This window comes from Carcharodon carcharias, chromosome 6 (assembly GCF_017639515.1).
Source record: "Carcharodon carcharias isolate sCarCar2 chromosome 6, sCarCar2.pri, whole genome shotgun sequence".
NCBI lineage: Eukaryota > Metazoa > Chordata > Chondrichthyes > Lamniformes > Lamnidae > Carcharodon > Carcharodon carcharias.
This window is the reverse complement of record NC_054472.1, coordinates 63,476,028-63,498,793: the sequence shown is the minus strand read 5'-3', so window position 1 is coordinate 63,498,793 and position 22,766 is coordinate 63,476,028. Positions and strand designations below refer to the sequence as shown.

Sequence of the window (22,766 nt, the reverse complement as noted above, 5' to 3'; positions counted from 1 at the left end):
CATAAGTTTCCAGGAAATTGTGGTCCAATATTAGGTTTCTTCTTTCTCAACTTGTGTTCATTAAAATACCTCCAGATCATGTACAGCTCACTGTGTCCACAGAGGATAAGCAATGGATGAAACATGATTTCAATTTCCATAACTGAAAGATGTGCATGTCTTGTCAGTAAAAATAAAATTCATATTTCTGCAGCGTGTTCTCTTTGGATCAATATTTAGGGTATTGTAAGTAGGTGCTTTCAGAATTTAATTCTTCCTTTTCAATTTTTATTTAACAAGGAGCCTGAGCTCAGGCCACAATTATTTCTTTAAGCAGTCAATTTATCTTCAAAAGTTTTCCCAGGTTTAATCTCTGGGTTCTGGTCTTGAAAATAATCCCAAAATAATGTTCTGGATTATTACAAATATTTATCACTCTTCCTGTTAAATAATTTCTTCATAATATCTCTTCTAAATTTACTTCTCATGTGTGTGTGTGTATGCCTGTGTGTGTTGATAGACATCAGGAGAATAATAGATATCAGGAGATTAGCCTTTACGTTAGTGGTTGATTTGAGGATATCAGTTAGGATAGCAAGTATCAGGAAATTGGCATGTATGAGAAATCAGTTAGGATGTCAAGTGGATGAAAACAGCCAGGATGGCAGTGCCCTTAGCTATCAAGACATGGGATATTTAAAAAAAAACCAGCACTCTCCTATGATTTTGCACTGCTGGAGAACAAAGATTTCCCCGTGAGGTTGAAATCATTACACAACATTTTATTATTTGACCCACATTATTCTGTGTAGCATTCCCCAAGTAGAGAGAATGTGCAAGTAATCTACGCAGAACTCTCTGCTGGTTTTGCTCAATAATTCATCACTAGAAGAGGGTCGAAGCAGACAGGAGCTCTGAGCATTTTTCTCCCTTCCAATAATACTGCTTGGCTTTCACTTGGTGTTTTCTCCTGACTGCTCTGCCAACATCTAGATCTTGCTAACCAGATTAGCAGAAAATCCCTGGCCCAGTGGTTTTCAAACTAGATTTCATGAAATAATGTGGAAGTGCTTAGTGTAAAGGGCCAATCTTACCGGTGGAAACCACCCAGGCTGCCATGGTCAGAAGGGCATAGTCAAGAGCAGTGGCCATAGGTGGGTTTAGTATGAGAGGAGTGGAGCATGACCACCATATGTGCAGCGCAGAGTGGTTCGATGACTCACCTCAGAGGGGAGCGCACAAAGAGGAGTGGTGTGAGCGGCACAAAGATTACTAACTAGAGCTGCCATTACCAAGGCAGGTCATGGATGTCGGGTGAGTTCAACTTTGTTCAAGGGAGGGAAACAACTTGCTTAAGCTCAAAGAAAGAGTGTGAAAATACAACCTATGCTGCCTTTCCTCCCCTCCCCCACAGGGTCAACCCTGTTACTGTGCACCTCTGCAAAAATTTACCGAGAAACTCCACAATAGTGCCAGCAGAAGCTCACAGCTGCCATATAGGGCAAACAAAAACAAATACAAAATATATGTATATCAACTTAATAACACATTTCACATTTGTGAACTTAATAATTTAGATGAGAGGCTGGATTTTCGTGGAGGACGCAGGAAAGTTGAATCGGGAAACCTCCCAGCCTGGCAGGCTTAGGCTCACCTCCTTTAAAAAGGTCCCCACCCATCATATTTTTGTTATGTTTACTTGCATGTTGGCCCAGTTTCAATAATGAATGTTAGGTCCTCAAACCCCCACCCACCACCCCCCTCCCCCCCACCCCCCCACCAGCCCCCCAACCACCGTCCCATATGCCCCCTCCATGTTATGCCTCTTGATACCCAAGGCAACATACATGTACCAGCTTGTATTTCAACTCTTTCTTGGACTCGAACTCAAGTTCTGTCGAAGGGTCATGAGGACTCGAAACGTCAACTCTTTTCTTCTCCGCCGATGCTGCCAGACCTGCTGAGTTTTTCCAGGTAATTCTGTTTTTGTTTTGGATTTCCAGCATCCGCAGTTTTGTTGTTTTTATATATGCCCCCAATACTCTCATGCCATTCCCTTTCCCCACCAGCCCCCCCACCCACCTGTATCCTCCATAGCAACTCACACAGTATCCATTATGGGCAGGCCTAAGTATATCTTTGAGATGGACATTAAAAATAAGCTTTTAACAATCTAATAGAGCAGTCATATTCAAAGGCACTTCAAAATGAAAAAAAGAAATCTTCTCATCTATAAAGCCCATTCAAAAAAATGTAAATTCCCTTAAGTGGTCAATCAGTTATAAAAAACAAACACTTAAAACACTTACAGCACCAAAGGCAGCTAATCCTTTCATGACCTCTTAAAATTGTCAATCAAAATGTGTACACATCCACCTTGCTGAGATAAGTAGCTCTGAAGCTTTTGAAACTCAGCAAAGCATTCATAATAGCCCCAATTATCAAAACAAATTCTGGCAAATGTGAACAATGGAGTTCATTGAAACTGAAATACCAGATGACCTTTTTCTTAGGCTGCAGCTGCTTTTTAATTTTGATTTCAAAGTAGATTGCCTGTCTATAATGAGAGTGTAGCAGGTACTTAGATTATTTTTTAACCTTGAACCAGGGCCATTTTTTTCAAAGCTAAAGATTGCTGGACAATAAAAATTCAGTCTAAGCCTGACAGGCTTTCCTGCAGATTTTCCACGGTTTTGAATGTATTTTGTAACTTCCACCATTGGGAAAGTACAATAGCGCATGTCAACATTTACAACACAACAATTCCAGTCAAAGTAATGGTCTTATTTTAGCAGAATAGCCATATAATCAATTACTGCAGTAAAAACATAACTGATTTACAGCACAGCATCTAACTATAGAAACTGAAGGACATTTTTTTTGTATCTGAAACTCTGTCAATGAAAGAATTCTAGGAGTAAGTGACTGTGTTTTTTTATTGTTCCGCACTTCCAACTGGGGTCCCTCTATAGCTCACGAGTCCTCTGAGGTCCCCTGTGTTAAGTTGGATACTAAGCCAGTAATGAAACTTGATGTATATCCTTATCTTGACTGCTGTTTTATTTACAGAATGCAGCATTACATATGACTGCTCTCTACCTTCTACCCAAGTATCCCCAGCCATTCGTCTTTATGTTCTTTTGAGTGTACCTATAACTAATTTGCAAATTAACAGGTGAACAAATCAAACCAAATAAACAGATCAAATCAACCAAAAGTAATATCCCCTTAAAAGGGAACTGAAACAAAGGAGAACATTTTTTTAAAGGAACATTATTCAGTCACGTTTCATTCTGAGGGCTGAGGAAGCACTCCAATCCATGTGGTGCCCAGCGGCCATTCCTCTTTATAAGTGCTCTAGGTCCTTAATTAAACAACAAACTTTACCTGTGTATCCTAACAATATAATTAACATGCCATTAAAACCCTGAACCACATCTCCTTCCAAAACATGCCTGGCTCCATAAAATAGTGCGGTGTCTAAAATGCAGGCCATCCATCCCACCGCAACCCCACAATACAGTAGACAAAGGTGGGATTGCTAAGTGCAGACTCCCTACCTGCAGCCTTATCCCAACAGCATAAAAATACTACATGCTGGGAATGAGGTTGGGAATCCCAAAATTGGGTCCCGCCCTCCATTTCTTAAACCCACCGACCCCCGCCTCCATTTTGAGATAGACAGAGACATGAAAATCCAGCCCAAGGTGCCTGTGATTACTAATCCGTTTGAGAAGGGGCTCTTCAAACAAAAGGTTCAAGAACCATGGCTCCAGTCAACCACATCATGGTTGCAGTCTTTTATTGATTGCTTCTTTGCTCAGTATCTGTACTTATCACATATGCATTTTCCTCAAACTTTCTATGGAACAAAAGCTGACTTGAAACGTTCTTGCAAATTTCCCATTGCCACTAATATTAAGCTGAGGCTAACTCATGCAGTTTCATCACATTAGCAGTGTCTCTGCCTTGCTGATCATTCGCGACTGACAGTAAAATACTTTTTTTTATTCATTTTCGGGATGTGGGCTTCACTGACTGGGCCAGCATTTGTTGCCCATCCCCAACTGCCCTTGAGCTGGTGGTAGTGAGCTGCCTTCTTGAACCGCTGCAGTCCCTGTGTTGTAGGTACATCCATAGTGCTGTTAGGGAGGGAGTTCCAGGATTTTGACCCAGCGACAGTGAAGGAATGATGATGTATTTCCAAGTCAGGATGGTGAGTGACTTGGAAGGGATCTTCCAGGTGGTGGTGTTTTCATGTATCCACTACCTTTGTCCTTCTGGATGGTAGTGGTTGTGAGTTTGGAAGGTGCTTTCTAAGAAGCCTTGGTAAATTCCTTCAGTGCATCTTGTAGATGGTACACACTGCTGCTACTGTGCATTGGTGGTGGAGGGAGTGAATGTTTGTGGATGTGATGCCAATCAAGTGGGCTGCTTTGTCCTTAAGCTTCTTGAGTGTTGTGGAAGTGGCACTAATTCAGGCAAGTGGGGTGTATTCCATCACACTTCTGACTTTTGCCTTGTGGATGATAGACAGGTTTTGGGCAGTCAGGAGGTGAGCTACTTGTCACAGGATTCCTAGCCTCTTACCTACTCTTGTAGCTACAGTATCTATATGGCTAGTCCAGATCAGTTTCTGGTCAATGGTAACTCCCAGGTTGTTGATAGTGGGGGATTCAGTGATGGTAATGCCATCAAATGTCAAGGGGGGAATGGTTAGATTCTCTCTTGTTGGAGATGGTCATTGCCTGGCACTTGTGTGGTGCAAAGGTTACTTGCCACTTGTCAGCCCAAGCCTGGATATACTGCATTTGGACATGAATAGCCTCAGTATCTGAGGAGTCACGAATGGTGCTGAACATTGTGCAATCATCACCGAACATCCCCACTTCTAACCTTATGATGGAAGGAAGTTCATTGATGAAGCAACTGAAGATGGTTAGGCCTGGGACACTACCCTGAGGAACTCCTGCAGTGATATCTTGGAATTGAGATGACTGACCTCTAACAACCACAACCCTCTTACTTTGTGCCAGGTGAGACTCCAACCATTGGAGAGTTTTCCCCCAGATTCCCAATGACTCCAGTCTTGCTGGGGCTCCTTGACGCCACACTTGGTCAAATGCAGCCTTGATGTCAAGGGCAATCACTCTCACCTCACTTCAGGAGTTCAGCTCTTTTGTCCATGTTTGGACCAAGGCTGTAGGCCAGGAGCTGAGTGGCCCTGGTGAAACCCAAATTGGGCGTCAGTGAGCAGGTTATTGCTAAGCAAGTGCCACTTGATAGCACTGTTGTTAACCCCTTCCATTACTTTACTGATGATCAAGAGCAGACTGATAGGGCTGTAATTGGCTTGGCACAAGTATTTCTGGCCTCTGTTCAACTCTGATATTGTAAAGTTTCTTCTCTGTGTGATGAAAGTGACCTTAGTTGCTGCCAATGCCTATCTCAGACAATCTCATTTCAACAAGAAAGTGAAACAGTGTTAGAATAATTGGACCTTAATTGAAGACAACTGACCCAGAAATTTAGATTGTAAAATGTGATTTGTGAGAAAAGGTGTGATCAGAGTACTTAAATCCAGCCTTAGATTTCCAAAATGTGCTTGATAGTATGTCCAATAATGTTAGTAAGTGGAGCATTACTATGGTGGGTAAGGTGCAAGCATACATTATAAAAGACAAATTTAGTACTTGCTGAGCACTTATTCTTATTATTAATTCTACACTATCATTTCTGTTATGTTCATCAAGTTGATAATGTATAATTAAAAAATGTGCATTTAGGGTTAACAGTCATGAGGTATCATTGTTATAGATGTTCCTTCATGTGCATCTTGGGAGAGATTAGCAGCATTGTCTAAAAAACCAAGAACTGGTTTAGCCATGAAAATCCAACAAGTTCCATGTATTTGCCAATTACAATACATGTTGGAGGGACTACTGACTGTGATTTGTTCAAACCGCATCACGTCATGTACAGCAGTACAAAGTTCAAATCAGATTGAAATTAAAAAGAGTAACACCATTTGCAGTGAACTGCTGTTTTGAGGTAGCAATCAGCTTAATGGAGGTCTTGTGGCATAGTGATAGTGTCCCTACCTCTGAGACAGAAGCTCCAGGTTCAAGTTCCACTTCAGGGCTTGATGGATAGTGAAGGTGTGATTATACCATGACCAAACAGAATGATTATCAGTCTGTAAATCCTTCTAATATGCCTGATGACAGGCAATAAAAGTGGGAGATTTTCCTGGTTAGCCATACTGCAGAAGCAATGGCAAACCACTGCAGTACTTCACCAAGCATAACCATGGACCAATCCAGTAAAAGTCCATGGGGGACATTGTGCCTGAAGCAGGTGTAATCAAATTAACAGTCAAAATGTTTCAGCAAGGATCTCTTTGATGATGCAGCACATCAATACTTTATTATTGGTGAGTGATTTGAAACTGTGGACAAGCAAAGGAATTTGGATGTACAGCAGAGATTAACTGGAATGATGCCAGGGCTAAAAGTGCCTGAATGGGTTATATATACTTGGTTTGTCTTCACTTGACATTTGAAGTTTGAGCGCTGAAACAATCAAGATGTTTAAAATGATTAATGTTTTCAAAAGTCAAGATACAGAGAAAAAAATTCCTGGCTTGTCCTTAAAGTTAGACTAAACCATTTAGGAGTGAAGTCAGGATCACTTTTCACACAAAAATTTGTGGTAATCTAAAACAATCTCCCACAAAAAACCGAGAAGATGCTGGGTCAATTGAAATTTGCAAGACTTGAATTTTGATAATTTCTTGTGAGTAGTGAAGTAACGGTACAGTTCAGGCATGATGGAACAGTGGCGGAATAGGCTAGAGGGGCTGAATTGCCTACTCCTGTTCACACTCTGTTTCATTAGGCTTTTGGTAGCATAAAGTGCTGGATATGTGTCTGCCCCCAAAAGTTCCTAAGATAATTTCAATAATGCAAAAAAGGGATGGTTAAGTACAAAATCACAGATTATGGGTGGTAAAGTTCATGTACAAATTATGAAGGCATTCTTTCACAGGAAAGAACAATAAAACAGGCAGACTGACAGAGAAGCAAGGGAAGAGAAGATCTTAGAGAATCATCCTTGGTCTCCCTCTGTTCGTGCATTTGCTTGTGGCTAGATGACCATAAGTTGGTCAATAATTAGGAACAGATTGCCTGTGGACTTTTTAAATTGGGAATGACACATGTTGGGGGCACATCTAAAATTGAAGGAGGAATGAATGATATTTAAGGATTTTGTGATTAGCAATATGTATGTGTATGGTTTTCAATAAAATTAATGGCCTGAATTTTTCAGAGGGCGGGCAGGCTCGGCGGGCGCGGGTGCAGAACTGATCCTATGGCAGGTGGGCTGGGCGCTACCTGTGCAGGTGGGGGCAGAAGAGAGAGTCGGGCCGGCGCTCTTTTGCGTATGCGCTTGAAAGAGCACTTCAATCTCCCTGAGGCATGGAGCTGCCTCAGGGAGATTGAATTGCTTCTGAAAATATTAAATACATGATTTAAAAATGTATTTAAACATGTGCCACATGAGATGGGACATGTTTTTATATGTAGGAGAAAACATTTATTTAATTAATAAAAGCTTTAGGAAACCTCATCCCGCACGTGGATGAGGTTTCCTAAAAAACGCAAAGACCGCTTGGCCTTTTCGTCTTCCCATCGACCTTAAGGTTGGATGGGCAGCGTTTACAATGACATTAATTACATCCTAATACCCATAATAGGCCGTTTACATATCGGCAGACGCGCAGCTGACTCTGGTGCGCGCCCGCCGAAAGAAACATCACAACACAGCGCGATGACGCAGGAGCTCATGCACAACGTCATCGTGTGTCATTTTACACATCAGCAGGTCAGGCCCGCTCCTGCACGCTGACTGAAAAATCCTGTCCAATATGTCCAAAAAAATTCTGCGTAAAAAGAACAGTGACTCTATGTTGCATTCTAAAAGAGGTAGCTGCAGAGATAGTATATATACTGGTAATGGTTTTCCAATATTCCATAGATTCTCAAATGTTCCTAGCAGTTTGTAAGTTAGTAAATGTAACACTGTTATTCAAGAAGGTGGGGAGAAAGAAAGGATCAAACTACAGACCAGTCAGCCTGACGCTAGTCACCAGGAAAATGCTGGAATCCATCATTAAGGAAGTCTTAACAATGCACTCAGAAAATCAGAATATGATCGGACAAAGTCAACAGGATTTTATCAAAGGGAAGTTCGATGGGGCAGAATTTTATGTTCCATGGGTGGGTGTGTGCCTGACCCGATCAGGCGTAAAATAGCGCGCAATGACATAGGGCAAGCGTCCCAATGTCATCGAGCGATTTTTCGGTCAGCAGGCACACGCAAGAGTTGGCAGCGCGCCCGCTAACAATTAAGAGGCTTATTAAGGCCATTGACTAATTAATTAACTGCTATTTTTCACTGTCTGTCCAACCTTATCCGATAATAATTTGTTTAAAATAAAAATGTTTGGGCAGAATTTTTACCATCAACATGTTTAGGTGAGTGATACTTATCTGTGGAAATTATTTTTGTGATATTAAAATCTTTATTTAAGGGTTTAAAATTCTTCAGCTCCCTGAGGCAGCTCTCTGCCTTCAGGGGGCTTTTAGTATGCGCGCCCCAACGCCTGTGCAGACTTCAGTGCTCACTCTCCTCCCACCTCTACTCCAGCAATGCTGAGATTCTCAGCGCACATTTCATGCTGGCTGGCCGTTAATTGGCCAGCCAGTGCAAAATCGTGGTCGGGGGTTGATCGCAGGCGGTGGACCGTTTCCCAGCTGCTCCCAGGCCCACCCGCCCGATGACCCAAAAATCCTGCCCAATGTTTTATAGATTTGTTTTTTGCAGATATAACTCATAGGGTAGATAAAGGGGAACGAGTAGATGTAATATACTTGGATTTCCAAAAGGCATTCATTATGGTGTCAGATGAAATGTTAATACACAAGATGAGAACTCATAGAGTTGGAGGTAATATATTAGCATGGGTTGAGGATTGGTTAATGAACAGGAAGCAAACAGTAGGGATAAATGGGGCCATCTCAAGTTGGCAGACTGTTACTAGTGGAGTGCTGCAAGGATCACTGCTGGGTCCTCAGCTAGTTACAACCTATGTTAATGACTTAGGTGAAGACACAGAATAATGTATCTAAGGTTGCTGCCAATACAAAGCCAGATAGGAGTGTAAGCTGTGAGGAGAACACAAAGGGCCTATAAAATGATATAGACAGGTTAAGCGAATGAGCAACAAAGTGGCAGATGAAGTATAATGTGAGGAAGTATGAAGTTATTCACCATTGTAAGAATAGAAAAGCAGGATATTTTTTAAAAAGTGAGAAACGTCTCAATGTTGATGTTCAGAAAGACTTGGTAGTACAAGGAAAACAGAAAGCTAGACACAGGTACAGCAAGCAATTAGGAAAGCAAATAGCATATTTGCCTTCACTGTAAGGGGGTTGGAGTACAAGAATAAGGAAAATAGTCTCAAGCTAGTGAGACCACAGTTGGAGGACTGTGGGCAGTTTTGGGCTCCATACTTAAGAGCATACCTGCCTTGGAAGTGATTCAGGGAAGGTTCACTCGATTAGTTCTTGGGATAAAAGGAATATTTTCTGGATTCTTGATTTCTTAGGGTAGCAAGGGAAATAGGGAATGGACAAGAAAGCGGAGTTAAGGCAGAAGATTAGCCATGATCACATTGAATAGCAGAGAAGGTTCAAGGGGCTGTATGGTCTACTTCTGCTCCAATGTCTTATGTTCTTATCTTGTCTTTTGGAAGAAAACATAGACAAAAAATAATTTGGGACCTTTGAGTAACTGTTAGATTTCCCTGTAGGCTGCTGTATATATTTTTCTCTTTTGTTATTAGTGGGTTGAAATCAAGTTATTTATGTGATATTCCCCTGTCTACTATTTGATGAAAGATTTGTTATCCTTGAAACAAAAGGCTGGCATCTTTGATAATGCACCTAGGTGCCCCATAGCTGCATGGGCTAAGATTGATATTTTTCCCCATCTCTTTCACATGTATTTTAACTACTTGAGTGCTGCAATTAATTTTGTTCTTCATTTTCTTTTCAAGTGTTACATGGTTCATATTTTTTGACATACATGACATCTGTATTTATATGCAATTTCACTGGTACCAAGCTAGTGCTGAATTCCCTACACACTGTGTCACAGTCTAAGTATTTCTGGTTGGGTTATTCCCAAATGGCAAGTTCTATGATGAAATTAACTGAAACCACGGATAGCTTTGATCTTCAAAACTCAAGTGTCCTGAACCTGCTGTCACTTCTGTAAAATCAGCTGGAGTCTGCCACACTGGAACAAGCAGAAACATAACATTGACGGTGAAAAACAACAAAACTTCTAGAATACGCTGTGCTTATTTGTGGCACCATCTGTCTGTTTCTCTCATGATTAGCTCTCAAAATTGTTGGCAATATGGAGGGTTGGAGTTGAATTAAGCAGTACAAATGTTGGTGCACTACTTATAGGAGGGGAACAGCCGTTTTTTGTGTTACAGGGTGCACTTTTCTTAAATGAAGGAAAAGGTCATTTGAAATGAAGGGTGGAATCTTGTTGAGGCATTGGGGGTCTTGCCTGCTGGCTGGAGGGCCAGCAAGAGACCTGTACTGCCTCTTTCTGGAAGGAACCATGTGCCAATCAACAGTGGTGAAGCCATCAGCAGGCCTTACGTTCGAATTAAGATCCTGGGGGTGCAATTCTCACCTATTGAGAGCTGCCAGCCAATCAAAGGCCAGCAGCTCTTGAGCTTAGCAGCGGCACAGTGGAGACTGTGGCTGCTGTAGGAAGGTCAGGTACTGAAGTCTAGAGGTAAGTAATGTTGGGAGTGGGGTGGGGGAGTTGTCTCGTGAGGTAGGGGCCCGTGGGGTGAGGGGTATGGGGTCAGCAGCAAGGGCAGGGCAAGGCTGTCAGTGGGCCAGCCCTTCTTGATGACAAGTCCCTTGATCAGATAGCGGCAGTGGAACGAGGCCCTTAAGCCAGTCATCAATTGGCCACTTAAGGTCCTCAATTGACGGCAGGGTGTGAAGGTCGACCATGGGCCTTCTGGTCCATCACTTAATTCTAGTGACGGTGGGAAGTCGGCAGGGTTCAGGTACACCACCATCCCACCAAATTAAATGCCTGTCCTGCTTCCAAGCTCACTGCTGAGAGCAGAAGATTCCATTCAAAATGTTTGTGTGTTGAAAATAACTTCCAATCACCTTTCAGCACAAAGTTAAGGATTTTGTTGCTTTTGCTTAAGAAAGTGCTAATCAATTGATCCACGATAATGATCCTTTGTTTGGAAATCCTATGTTAAATATTATCCCATTCTTTTCTGTGGGAATAGGGACATTTATTATTTAAACATGTTATTCCAGAAATCTAAAAATAATTTTAACTCATAATTGTCAAGTAACAATAATAAATAGTTTTATTTTATTTATAATAAATTAAGTATATATATTTTTTCAAAAATAAAATGAACAAACAAATTAAGAAAACAGGAGACAAAGGGGAGAATTAAAGGGTTGGGTCAATGGTGGATCAATCTTAGATATTAGAATCTTGACACCAGTCCAACCTGTCCGCTTCAAGCTTTCATTGAGGTGGAAAGATGGGCAGGTGATCAGCCCACTCCAAGTAGTAAGTTTGACACTTTAGATCTAATCAGGCTGTGAGCCTCACTCTTATTCTTTTTTTTCTGAAGTTTAACTGTTGTCAGCCTCCGGAAGCTTCTGGAAACTCAGCAGCTAAACCCAACTGTCAAATCCAGGAGGAGGTGCCTTTACAACAACCTGCTGGATGCAGTGTGCCTGGCTGGGCATACCCCTGATTAGGTAACCAACCTACCCATGCCAACCTTCCTTAGTACGCTGCCGACCTTGCTTCTCCAGGCCTTGGTTCCCCTTCCCAGGCCGCTGATCCCTCCCTCAACCCCAGGCCTCTGACCCACAAGCCAACGCCCTCCCCCGGCCACTTCCCAGGCCTTCACCCGCTGGGGTCTCCAATCCTATCCTATCCTCTGGGACTCCAGAATCATCCCACCCATGCCAAGATTGCAACCTGCCCACCCCCTTGGGCTCACGGCTCAGATTGAAACTTCTGCCCGACCACCCTGTCCACTTGCCTACTAGTGTACTAATCCTGTGGCCGGCAGGGGGCTCGCCATACAGAGACCATGACAAGCAAACCCCTGTGGTGTTGTTTGTTGGCTCCCATGGCGATCCCTTGTTCAAAGGCACTCAGTACTTGATTGAGATATATGACATCAGGTGACCCCCATCGTCTCCACAAGATTCCAGTCAATGTCATTTACAAACAATATTTTCTGACTTAAATCACATTGTGTTACTTGTTTGCAAAAACATTAAGAAAAACTTGCCTTACTTTTTATGCAGTGACTAATGTTAATTTGTTGCTGAAAGATCCAGAGATTTATAAAGTCATATCAAATTTGAGAGAACATCAGTCACAATTCAAAGTGTTGAAACATGTAAATGAAAGAGAGACACAATCATTTCATACTGTTTTCTATTGACCTACAGCACCCTCTAATCTGGAAATATTCTCAGCTAGACAGTAATTGAACTCTGACTGGCACCTTACACTGTATGTAGTTACATCCATGATGTACTCTATCCTTAAAAGGCTTAAATAATGTAATCATTTAATATCAATATATGGTAGTAGAATAAAAATCATGGGACTAAACTTATCTTTTGAGTCCAAAGGCTGCAGTGTTTTCTCAGTGTCTGTCTTTATTGAACTGTTGTAAAATGTCCCTTCACAGAAAGAGTGCCTCATGGCAGAAATTACGTGACTACAGCAAGCCATAAAGGACACATGGTACTGTTACATTTCAAAATCCAAACATCCCCCCTTTTCCTAATGAACAAAAGGCAAATTTGCATGCACAAAGATGTATAAATGTGAGTTACCCAAATTACCCACTATACATCCACTGTTCTCATGCATTAACAACTGTTTGTTCTATCAGTCCATCTCTGCACCTGTACTGCATATGTAGAGTTTAAACCATACAGGTCACTTAATGGTATGTATGCAGATTGTCACTGGCTTTTCATCTGGGTGATATTCCTTGTCCGGAGAGTATTGTTCTCATGGCACTTGTTGCCGTGGTAACTGTTATTGTTCCATTGCCATTGTTGGGGACCCATGGACCTCTGGGATTGATGGCAATTCCATGCTCAGTACAGTTGGTGAGCTTCCTTCTTCCTGACCAGGTGACTGAAAGACTGGGCAGTGAAAGAACAGCTTCTCCAGTTGTTCATACACTGGTGCAACAGCAGGCATATATGTGATTGTTCATTTCCACTACGCGCGATTGAGGTGATAACTTCTCTACACATGTCCCAAGTTGCTTTGTGGGCAGACTCCTGTTGAGAGCATTGAATGTCTGTACCCTGACTGGCTCTCCAATGCTTAACCCTGGCAGTTGTTTGGCAGTCTTATCAAAATGAAATTTGGCTTTCCGCCATTTCACCTTGATTTTTCTCACTCACACCTATTACGACTTCTGGTTTCAGCAGTTTTTTTTTGCTTTTGGAAGAGTAGTTTGTGTGCAACATGACATTAGTCTTTGGGCTGGACTACTTTTCTTATTTTCAGTCGGTGTGTTTCTCCACTTGAGAACTGCCTTGTACACATCTGTTCTTGATGACTCCTTTGGCAATTTCCACTGCCGCCTCAGCCTTTCCTGGGGATACTGCGGAGATGATGTTTGGTGTTGAATTTTCCAATCCGTTGTGATGTGGTTGAATTCTTCACTCGTGAACTGAGGGCCATTGTCGCTCATCACAATGTCTGGAATGCCGTAACGATTTGAAGTTTGCTTACAGGCATTCGACTACTTCTCCTGTCATTGTTGAAGTCAGCTGGTCTAACTCCATCGGCTGAATCTTCTGGTCGGTGCATGGGGGCGGGCCCAAAACGCCAATGCATAAAATGACGCGCGATATTTCGTTCGGCAGATGTGAGCCGGAGGCCTATTAAGGCCATTAAAAAAGTAATTAACCTGGTTAAGAATGCTGCCCATCCAACCTTAAGGTTGGTGGGCAGGCGAAGAGCCCAAGCAGCCTTCGCGTTTTTCAGGAAACCTCATCCACGGGCGGGATGAGGTTTCCTGAACCTTTAATAAAATAAATATTTTTTCCAAACTCACAAACATGCCTCCCAGCTCATGTGACACTGTCACATGAGGGGACATTAAAAAGTTTCATAATCCATTCAATCTCCCTGAGGCAGCTCCATGCTGAGCTGAGCGCTACCGGCTACGAGTTACACTGGGTGGGTCTTAATCTGCCTGCCCGCGTAAAATGGCAGTGTGCAGCTGGTTGCGGGAAGCAATCGGCTCCTCGCCTGCTCCCGTCCAGCCTGTCCATCATAAAAAAATTCTCCCCCATGTAGTCAGAATAGTAGTCTACAGTGATAAGATAATCAGTTCCTGTTATGATGAAGACGTCTACTCTCAGCTTCATCCATGGTCTGCCTGGGATGTTATTAGTCATCAACGGCTTGTTTAGCTTGGTACTCGTTGCTCATTAAAAGCATCACACTGGCCGATGTGGTCTTTAATAAAATAAAAGCAAAATACTGCAGATACTGGAAATCTGAAACAAAAACAAAAATTGCTGGAAAAACTCAGCAGGTCTGACAGCATCTGTGGAAAGGAAGAAAGAGTTAATGTTTCGAGTCATTATGACTCTTCATCAGAACTCAGAACTCATCAAATGTGGTCTTTAATTTCATTGCTCATGTCTGGCTAGTAGGGCACTTCTCTTGCCTTCCTCAATCTCAACTCAATTCCTTGGTGACTCTATTTCCTTTGTACAAGATGCCATCTTGGGCTGTCAATTCGTCTTGGTATACCCAATATGCTCTTGTGACCACAGGAGTGTCCTTGATGCTCTCAAGCCATCCTTTCATCACTACTTCTTACAGCACTTGGAGACTTGCATCATATTGAGTAGTTCCCTTGATTGGAGCAAGGTGCTTGTCTGTGTGATTAAATGTCTCCGCTAGGTTCATGGTTTCCAAATTATGTTGAGCTCCTGCTTCACATTGAAGCTGGAAGATTTCACACTCTGATGTAGCATCCTCAATTTTCTTCATGGGGAGTGCTGGTCTCAACAGCACATCTGCAACATACATCTGTTTCCCTTGCTGGTATGTCACATCCAGAAGATATCTCTGTAAACTAAGTAATATTCTTTGCAGACACTTTGGAGTGGATAATAGTGGTTTGAGAAAAATGCTTGCGGTCGGGCTTCACTTTTACTTTGTCTCTCCCAAGCAGGTGTTGATGAAAATGCTCACAAGCAAAACAATAGCCAGGCACTCTTTCTCGATCGAGTATAGCGTAGTTCATTTTGCGTTAGTGCCCTGGAAGCAAATGCGAATGGTTGTCCATGCTGCATTAGGGTTGCTCCTAGACCTGTCTCGCTGATGTCACACTGCAAGGTGACTTCATCATTGACATCATCGTGCTTCAGCACTAGTGTTGTCATCACTAATTGTTTGGTTTTAGTGAACACTGCTCTTGTTCTGTTTCCCAATACCACTGCACATCCTTGACAGTGAGCTAGCATAATGGTTCACACTCTGATGACAAAGTAGTCAAAAATTTTGCTAAATAATTCACGAATCCAGCAAATCATTGCACAGTTTTCATATCTGTTGGTCGCGGCAACGCTACTACAGATCTCACCTTGTCAGGATCCAGGCGAAGACTTTTTTTGTCAGCACATGATCTATTTCTTGACTTCAGGAATCTTCCTTTGAAATTTTTTCTTGTTCACTTCAGGTTCACCTGGCGAGCTCTCTCTAGCAGTTGTATTAAATTCTGATCATGGTCAGCTAAGTCTTCTTCCATTGTGTCTCCACATTCATAGACTAGTTGATCATCCACTATGGCTTCCACTCCTGGAATATCGCTTACTATCTCATGCTGTCTGCGTTGAAACTCTTCTAGAACCATGGAAATGCCAAACAGCATGCATAACCGTTTGTATCATCTGAATGGCGTCCAGAATGTAATTAGAAAGCTGCTGTCTTCATTTATCTTCACTTGCCATAACCATCCTTCACATCTAGGGTAGTAAAGATCTTTGACTTGGCAAGTTGCAGCAAAATTTCTTCAATGCTTGGCATGGCAAAGTGACACCTCTTCAGCACTTTATTTAGATGCTTTGTATCAAATCATACTCACAGCTTTCCACTTTGTTTCACTGCTACTATGCTGCTAATCCAATCTGTAGGAGTTGTCACTTCCTTGATTAGTCCCTACTTTACCCAATCTTCTATCTTGTATTTTAGGCTTGACTTGAGGAAGCTGGAACTCTTCTCGGCATTTGCTGAATTCGTCTTACACTCCGTCCTACTTCTAAATGATGTTCTCCTGGTGGACATCCCAGCCCTGTAAACACATCTTTGTACTCATCTAGGATCTGGTTGGCAGTCAATTGTTCTAGTGTTGAATACAGAGCATTCGTAAGTTACCTTCACTCAGGGTTCAAAATGTACATTCAAGGCTTTCAAAATTTCTGCCATCTGTTTTCTTTATTGCTGGTTAGATTTAGAATGGAATACACTTTGTAGCAGTCCCTCCCCAGCAGTGTTAGAAGTGTGTCTACTTGTATCAGCTCCGGCCTGTTAATTATATCTATTGTAAGCTCACAGTTTTGCCATTGCAAGTGGAAAAACTGCCAGTTCTGCCACATATCGACTTTCATTTCTATCGGAGTGGGGATTGGAAAGTGCACAGCCATGTTAATTCACCCAGTATTTTACTCACAACTTGGTTTGAGTTTGCTTTTTCTTGTCCTTTTTTTAGCAGCTTTTAGCAGATTTGAACATTTCTTTGTGCCTTTCTGGGCTGTGGCTTCTCTCCAGCATTTTCAGGGTTTCAAAACTCTATTTTATTTCCACTTCCAACACCATGTTTCGGGTTCAAAACTGCAGTGCTTTCTCAATGTCTGTCTTTATTGAACCAGTATAAAATGTCTTCTTGCAGAGAAAGTACCTCATGGCAGTGTTCACATGACTACGGCAAGCCAAATAGGACATGTAGTACTGCTGAATTTCAAAACCCAAACAACTTACTGCCCTGTTGCTATTTCTGATCCACCCATCAAACATTTCCATTGTGAGGTATCAATGGGCAGGGCGTATGCCTAATAGTGCTTCAAGGGATTACTGCAGGCTGTGTCAAACCAATTTAAGATTCTGTTCAATTTTCTACTGGCCTATGCATGTCTTATGAATTTCCTTCCTCTCTGAAAAATTGAGTGTCCAGTGCTGACCCCACCGGCAAACTGGCTACAAGTACTGGTTTAGCACTCATAGCATGTTACCATTACACAGATAAAACCCTGCCATCAAAATGGCTCGTGTCTCATATGAGGATATCAGGTGGGCAGTGTGATTGCCTAATGCGATCATGCGCAATGTCTGCTCAAAGTGAAAATAAATCCCATTGTGTGGAGCACACTATAATGTTTCTGCCATTATACAACAGTGCCTGTCTAAGCATATGATGGAAGATGGCTCGTTTAATCAAAAAATGCCTTCATCTTAGCTAAATATTCAGGTTTGGATAGAATGTTTTCAGTTGGTTTAACATTATCTCTGTTTGTCTTTGTCTACTTCATAGCTATATAAATTGAAATTGGGCTGACTGGTTTATTTAAAGCTTTCATAACAGCCGTTAACTGCATTGTTCATATGATGGTGGTGATGGTGTCAATTAACTGTCACACGATCAGTTCTATCTGTGTCATCGAAATACATTATAACCTCAAATTAAAATTTTCTTCAAATGGATTTTTCCATCAAGTGTCAGGTTGCTAAATCTCCTAAGCTTGGTGCTTTGTAATAGAATCTTGTACATTGTGGAAGGTTTGTCTTTAATTAACATTAAATAAGTTTACATATATCATCTTTGCATTCAATCATTTACTTTTGCCAGGCTCTGTAGTAAACCCAGTAGGCATAAGAGATGTAACTATTTTCCTATCAGCATTTTTTATAATTAAATTTTCCTTATATGTAATAACATTCCCCTTGGAAAAAAATGTAGAAAAGTGGTCTTCATTTGAATTGGTTTGTACCTATACACATCACAAGGAAGTAACCATTCCCTTATGAAAATATAAGATGTGTAATAAACAAATGATATTTTCTTTCAGCTAACTTCTCAAATTCTAAAAAAAAGGGTGTTTTTTCACCTTTAAATTCCATTTTTTCAAACATTTATTTGATGCTCAATCCTAAAATCTAACTACCTGTAAAATAGTTTTAGAGTGGTGATGTAATACAGGTGCTGTAGACTAAATTTTCAGTCCATCCTCACAAGAGATTTTATGAGAATTGTGTTATTTGCCTCTTGCAAGCCCCAATTTTATGAATCTGCCCTGTGGTTGGAACAGAGGGAGAAGTTATTCTTAAAGGGCAACATTGGCCTTCAATGCTAAGGACCCTGATGTTTTTTTTTCTCAACAGTTGGAGAAATTCATTGTTCAGTATTTTGTTGCAAATAACGTCACGTAAGAGCTGATGTTATTGCAGCATAAGGTCCAGATAACAGAGAAAAAAAAATCGATTGGGTAAATGTTTGTCTTCAGCATAGCAACTATGAAGGAAGGAAAATGTGCTTTAAAGCAGTTTTACCCAATCAAGCATTGCACACAAGGGCTCACCATTCGAAGATCAGTCTTTGTGCAGCCATGCCATTTTAGGAGCAGTTTAATGTTGGTGAGCTTACATGTTGTTGTTATGGAAGAATAGGAAATGGATCTTGTCACAAGCACTTTTTATGCTCAGGACCATTTCCTTACATTAACATTGAATTTAAAAAAGGGTTATTCAATAATTTTAGTGAAAAGACACAAGATTCAAAGTGACATTAAAATATTCACAAATATTCAATTTCTTCATCATTTCATACCTTAAGAGTGTCTCCTTCTGCTAAATGGAATGTTCTGGCTGAAATATTAATCCCTTTGCCTGCTTGCACCTGTATACTGTACACACATTCATGGTTGTTTTCATAGTTCAAAGGATAGTTGGGGGACAGCAGAATTCCCTCGTTGCTTGTTATAGATGTCCCACATTCAGCTGCAGTTAGAAGAAGAAGCATTTTGATATAAGTAGTACTCTGGACTTAGAGCAAGTTCTCTTTCACACACAGAGTACAGTGATTCCTGTCACATTATAAAATATATTACAAAAAATATGAGTTTAAATTGGAAGGCGATTAATAACTCCTTCAAACAAATGAAATGGAATCTGCAGACATTAGTTATTATTATTAACAGCCAGGAAAGATATGTATATGCAAACCTTCACTAAAAAATTCTACTACAAATAAAGTATGAGATATTGATCTGGTCACATCTGTAATGAAGAATGCAAAATGGGGTATTGTGCTATGCAATTGCAGGAAATGTCATTAGCTATTTATTACTCAATATTATAGTTAATGGTAATCTTGTGTTCTAGCTTGGATTCAAAGTTCCAATCAATGACAGAGCATTTGCATTATGTTTGTCTTTCTACCCGCCTCTCTATCTCTCTCCCTTACTATATTTGTCATATCCCTAAGACATGAAAGAGATCATAAAGTGTAAATTAAACCTTTCTACTTATTTAAAATGGACTTTACAGTACCAAAAAACATGGCTGCTACAGGTCACAGGATTTGCAAGTTGGCTACAGTCCTGGAAACTTATAACAGTAGGAGAATTTTAGGAGAAAGCTCAACCCTCATCCTTATGGAATCTCACACCTATCGTGTGTGGACCCATCACAATCAATGAAACAAGGAAGCAGCAGAAGGCCTGTCTCCCCAGCCTGGATTTATAACGAAGGGAGAGCCATCAAAACTCCTTATACCTGTGGAAACATTGATAGCCACCATCTATCCCCAAAGGTAAATAATGGATTATGACCAGAGACATAGAAACTGGTTGTTAACCTGAAACTGACTCATCAATGGGCAACCCCACATGACCTAAGCTCCTTTGGCCTTTGGGAAGTTTTCAGGTTACATTCCTGGACACCAAGGGCAGTCAGCTGTTAACATCCACCTTGTGGACACCAAAGCAAGATTCCAAGCTGACAATAAAGACTGCCTCGAGTCTAAACTTCTTCGAAGCCTGCTTCTCTGGAAGATTCCTGCCATTGCCTGTAGAGTGGACCAAGTCTCTGTATACCAAACTCATCTTGCTGTATCATCACCAACTTTGAAGGAATTCAGCAAACGTTGCTTTCAGCTAGCTGAATCACTTGAACTTTAACTCCTATGTGAAGGAACCCTCACTGGACTCTGACATTCACATGAATTAATATCCATATCTTTGTTTCTTGTCTGCTTAAAATTATTCCAAGTTGTAAAACTCTTTTCCTTCCTATCTCCCTTCTTATGTGCTTGTGTGTGTGTATGTGCAGTTGCGATGACCATGTATGAATAAACAATACTTCTGATTTAAAGGAGTCACTTTAAAATTGACTTCTTAAACAGAGGATTTGTGAAACCACACCACAGACTATTTCAAAAATTAATACACTTCTGCTTACGGACAAATGGGGAGAAAAATAAAGGAGATCAGTTTTTCTCTCTTCTTTGTCCATAACACATTCCTTTAAACTGATTTGACCACTCCGTTGGTCACCTGTCCTAATGTGGTTCATTGACAAATCTTATTTCATTTCAAAATAAATTGCTGTTGTATTCAGAACATGAAAGAAAATTGGAACTTTGTTTTGCAAGATTGCATCGGGTCTGCTATAATCAGTTTAATGGGTTCCCAAACATTCAGAAAACTAGGGCGAGTGCTAGGATGTTTCAAGAATAAATTCACTGTTCAACTAAATTAGCAATTATACAATGAACCCACTGGAATAAAAATTGGATTGTTTCTTAGTTGTTCAAAGGTTAAAAGTTGTTTGAAGGATTGTTTCTGTTTTTGGCAGGTGGAGAGGTCATGATATGCGATTACCCCATGTCCAATCCTGTAGAGGCAGATTGTATGCAAACTTTTGCATTACTTTCTCATTTGAATGATTGTAATGTTCAGCCAACAGTAATCGATGGTGCTGCTAGGTTGAATGCACAACTGGGGGCACAACAGTGTGGATGACTAGTATATGTTTATTGGCTAACAAACACCTCTTAATGGTAGCCTGTCTCTGTCTCTCTGAAGAAACTGCTGACCAATATAGTGCTATTGATTTTAAGGAGAAGGACACCAAATGGAGCAACAGGCAAGAGAGGAGGCTCTCAGTTCTTGGATGCAACCAAGGGGTTGCAATGATTGGTCGTAGAGATGTGTTATGAAAACTATACTTACCTCGCTGGACAGCGGGAGGTCAGGAACTTCAACTCCTGATAGACCTCAGAGCTTAGGCACATGTGACCAGGACTGGGCTGCACATGCACAGTTTGACAATTTTTATGTTCTTTGGGCCCTGTGCACCTGTGCAGGAACAAAAACAGCGCAAAAACAGGGGTCAGGTGATCAGGAGATGAGCGCCATAGAAGACTAGTGTCCCAGGCAGGGGGCAGGGAGAGAGGACAGTGAAAGAGGTTCCAAAGGGAAGTAGAGAAAAAGACAGGAGAAAGCTCCCCGTTCAGTTAAAAAAGAAGAGGAGCAGAGAAAACAGGCTCCAAATAAGAAAACAGCCACAGGGAGCAGGCTTTAAGCAAAGAGGGCTGGAGGAAAGCTCTGGTAAGTGAAGGCAGCTCAGATGAACTCCTGAAGATCCAAGAGGGCAGCCGAAGTTTGGTGAATCTGTACTGCGGGCTGTTGGGCCAAAAGTACCCCTTTGGAGCAGTAGTGTTCTGCCCAGCACAGCTGAAGAGCTGCACTTGTGCTTGTAAGGTGGTGTTTGAGTGCATACTGGGGAATCCAGGGGAACAGAAAATCAGGAGATGAGATTGAAACCCTGCGATGTGGACTGTTGTTGATGCCATCCAAGTTGGAGTGACATTTGGAGAGAATTCCAAGGTGAGATCTTCTAAGGTGAAGATTGGAAACCCTTGTGAGAGAGATGAAGTTTCAGTGAGATTAGTTGACTAACAGTGTTACTGATGTCTGGGTGGGTTGTTGAGAAATCCAGGGAATCTATTTTGAGCGCATTGGCATTTATTGTGCGGTGTGGTGTGTCCAATCGCAGTTCGTACCTCATATTAATCCTGAATGTTAGAGAACAAGATTGAAAATGGTTTTATCTTTCTGACCTTGTATTGTAAAATGTATTTTTGTTGGTTCAATACATGTTGAATTTTTTGGCTTTCTTCACTGAGCAAGTGTCTTGAATCTCAAACTTTGTTTACTTTAAACAAAACATTACTGGTCCCTGACCAGATCTTACCAGCAACGTGGGGGTCTAGATCAAGGATCATAACATATGGATGAAAAACCGGGAAACTGTGGATAATTGGGTTGATGGGATGATATCCTCGGAGAACCAGTGGAACAGATCTAATTTCTATCCTTCTCTCACCTTCACATGGTTTATCTCAGCGTCTTCACTTTCTCAATTTCTCTGATTCCATCTCTGATGAACATTCTCCAGGAGCCCAATGACTTCCACAGCTATCTGATCAACACTTCCTCACACTCCACAGCACAAGAATCAAGGCTGGCACTCCAGTCCAGTACTGAAGGAGTGTTGCACCCTCTGAGATGCTGTCTTTTAGAAGAGATATTAAACTG

The 22,766-nt window shown here is 41.4% G+C and overlaps 1 protein-coding gene across 1 annotated transcript in view; it reads right to left on the bottom strand.

The window, feature by feature from the left end:
- csmd3b (CUB and Sushi multiple domains 3b) overlaps positions 1-22,766 on the bottom strand; it is a 2,092,226-nt gene that overhangs the window by 490,618 nt on the left and 1,578,842 nt on the right. Inside the window, exon 22 of the mRNA XM_041189252.1 lies at positions 18,995-19,164. Within this exon, the coding sequence (XP_041045186.1) occupies positions 18,995-19,164 (170 nt within the window). The remainder of the gene's footprint in view (positions 1-18,994; positions 19,165-22,766) is intronic.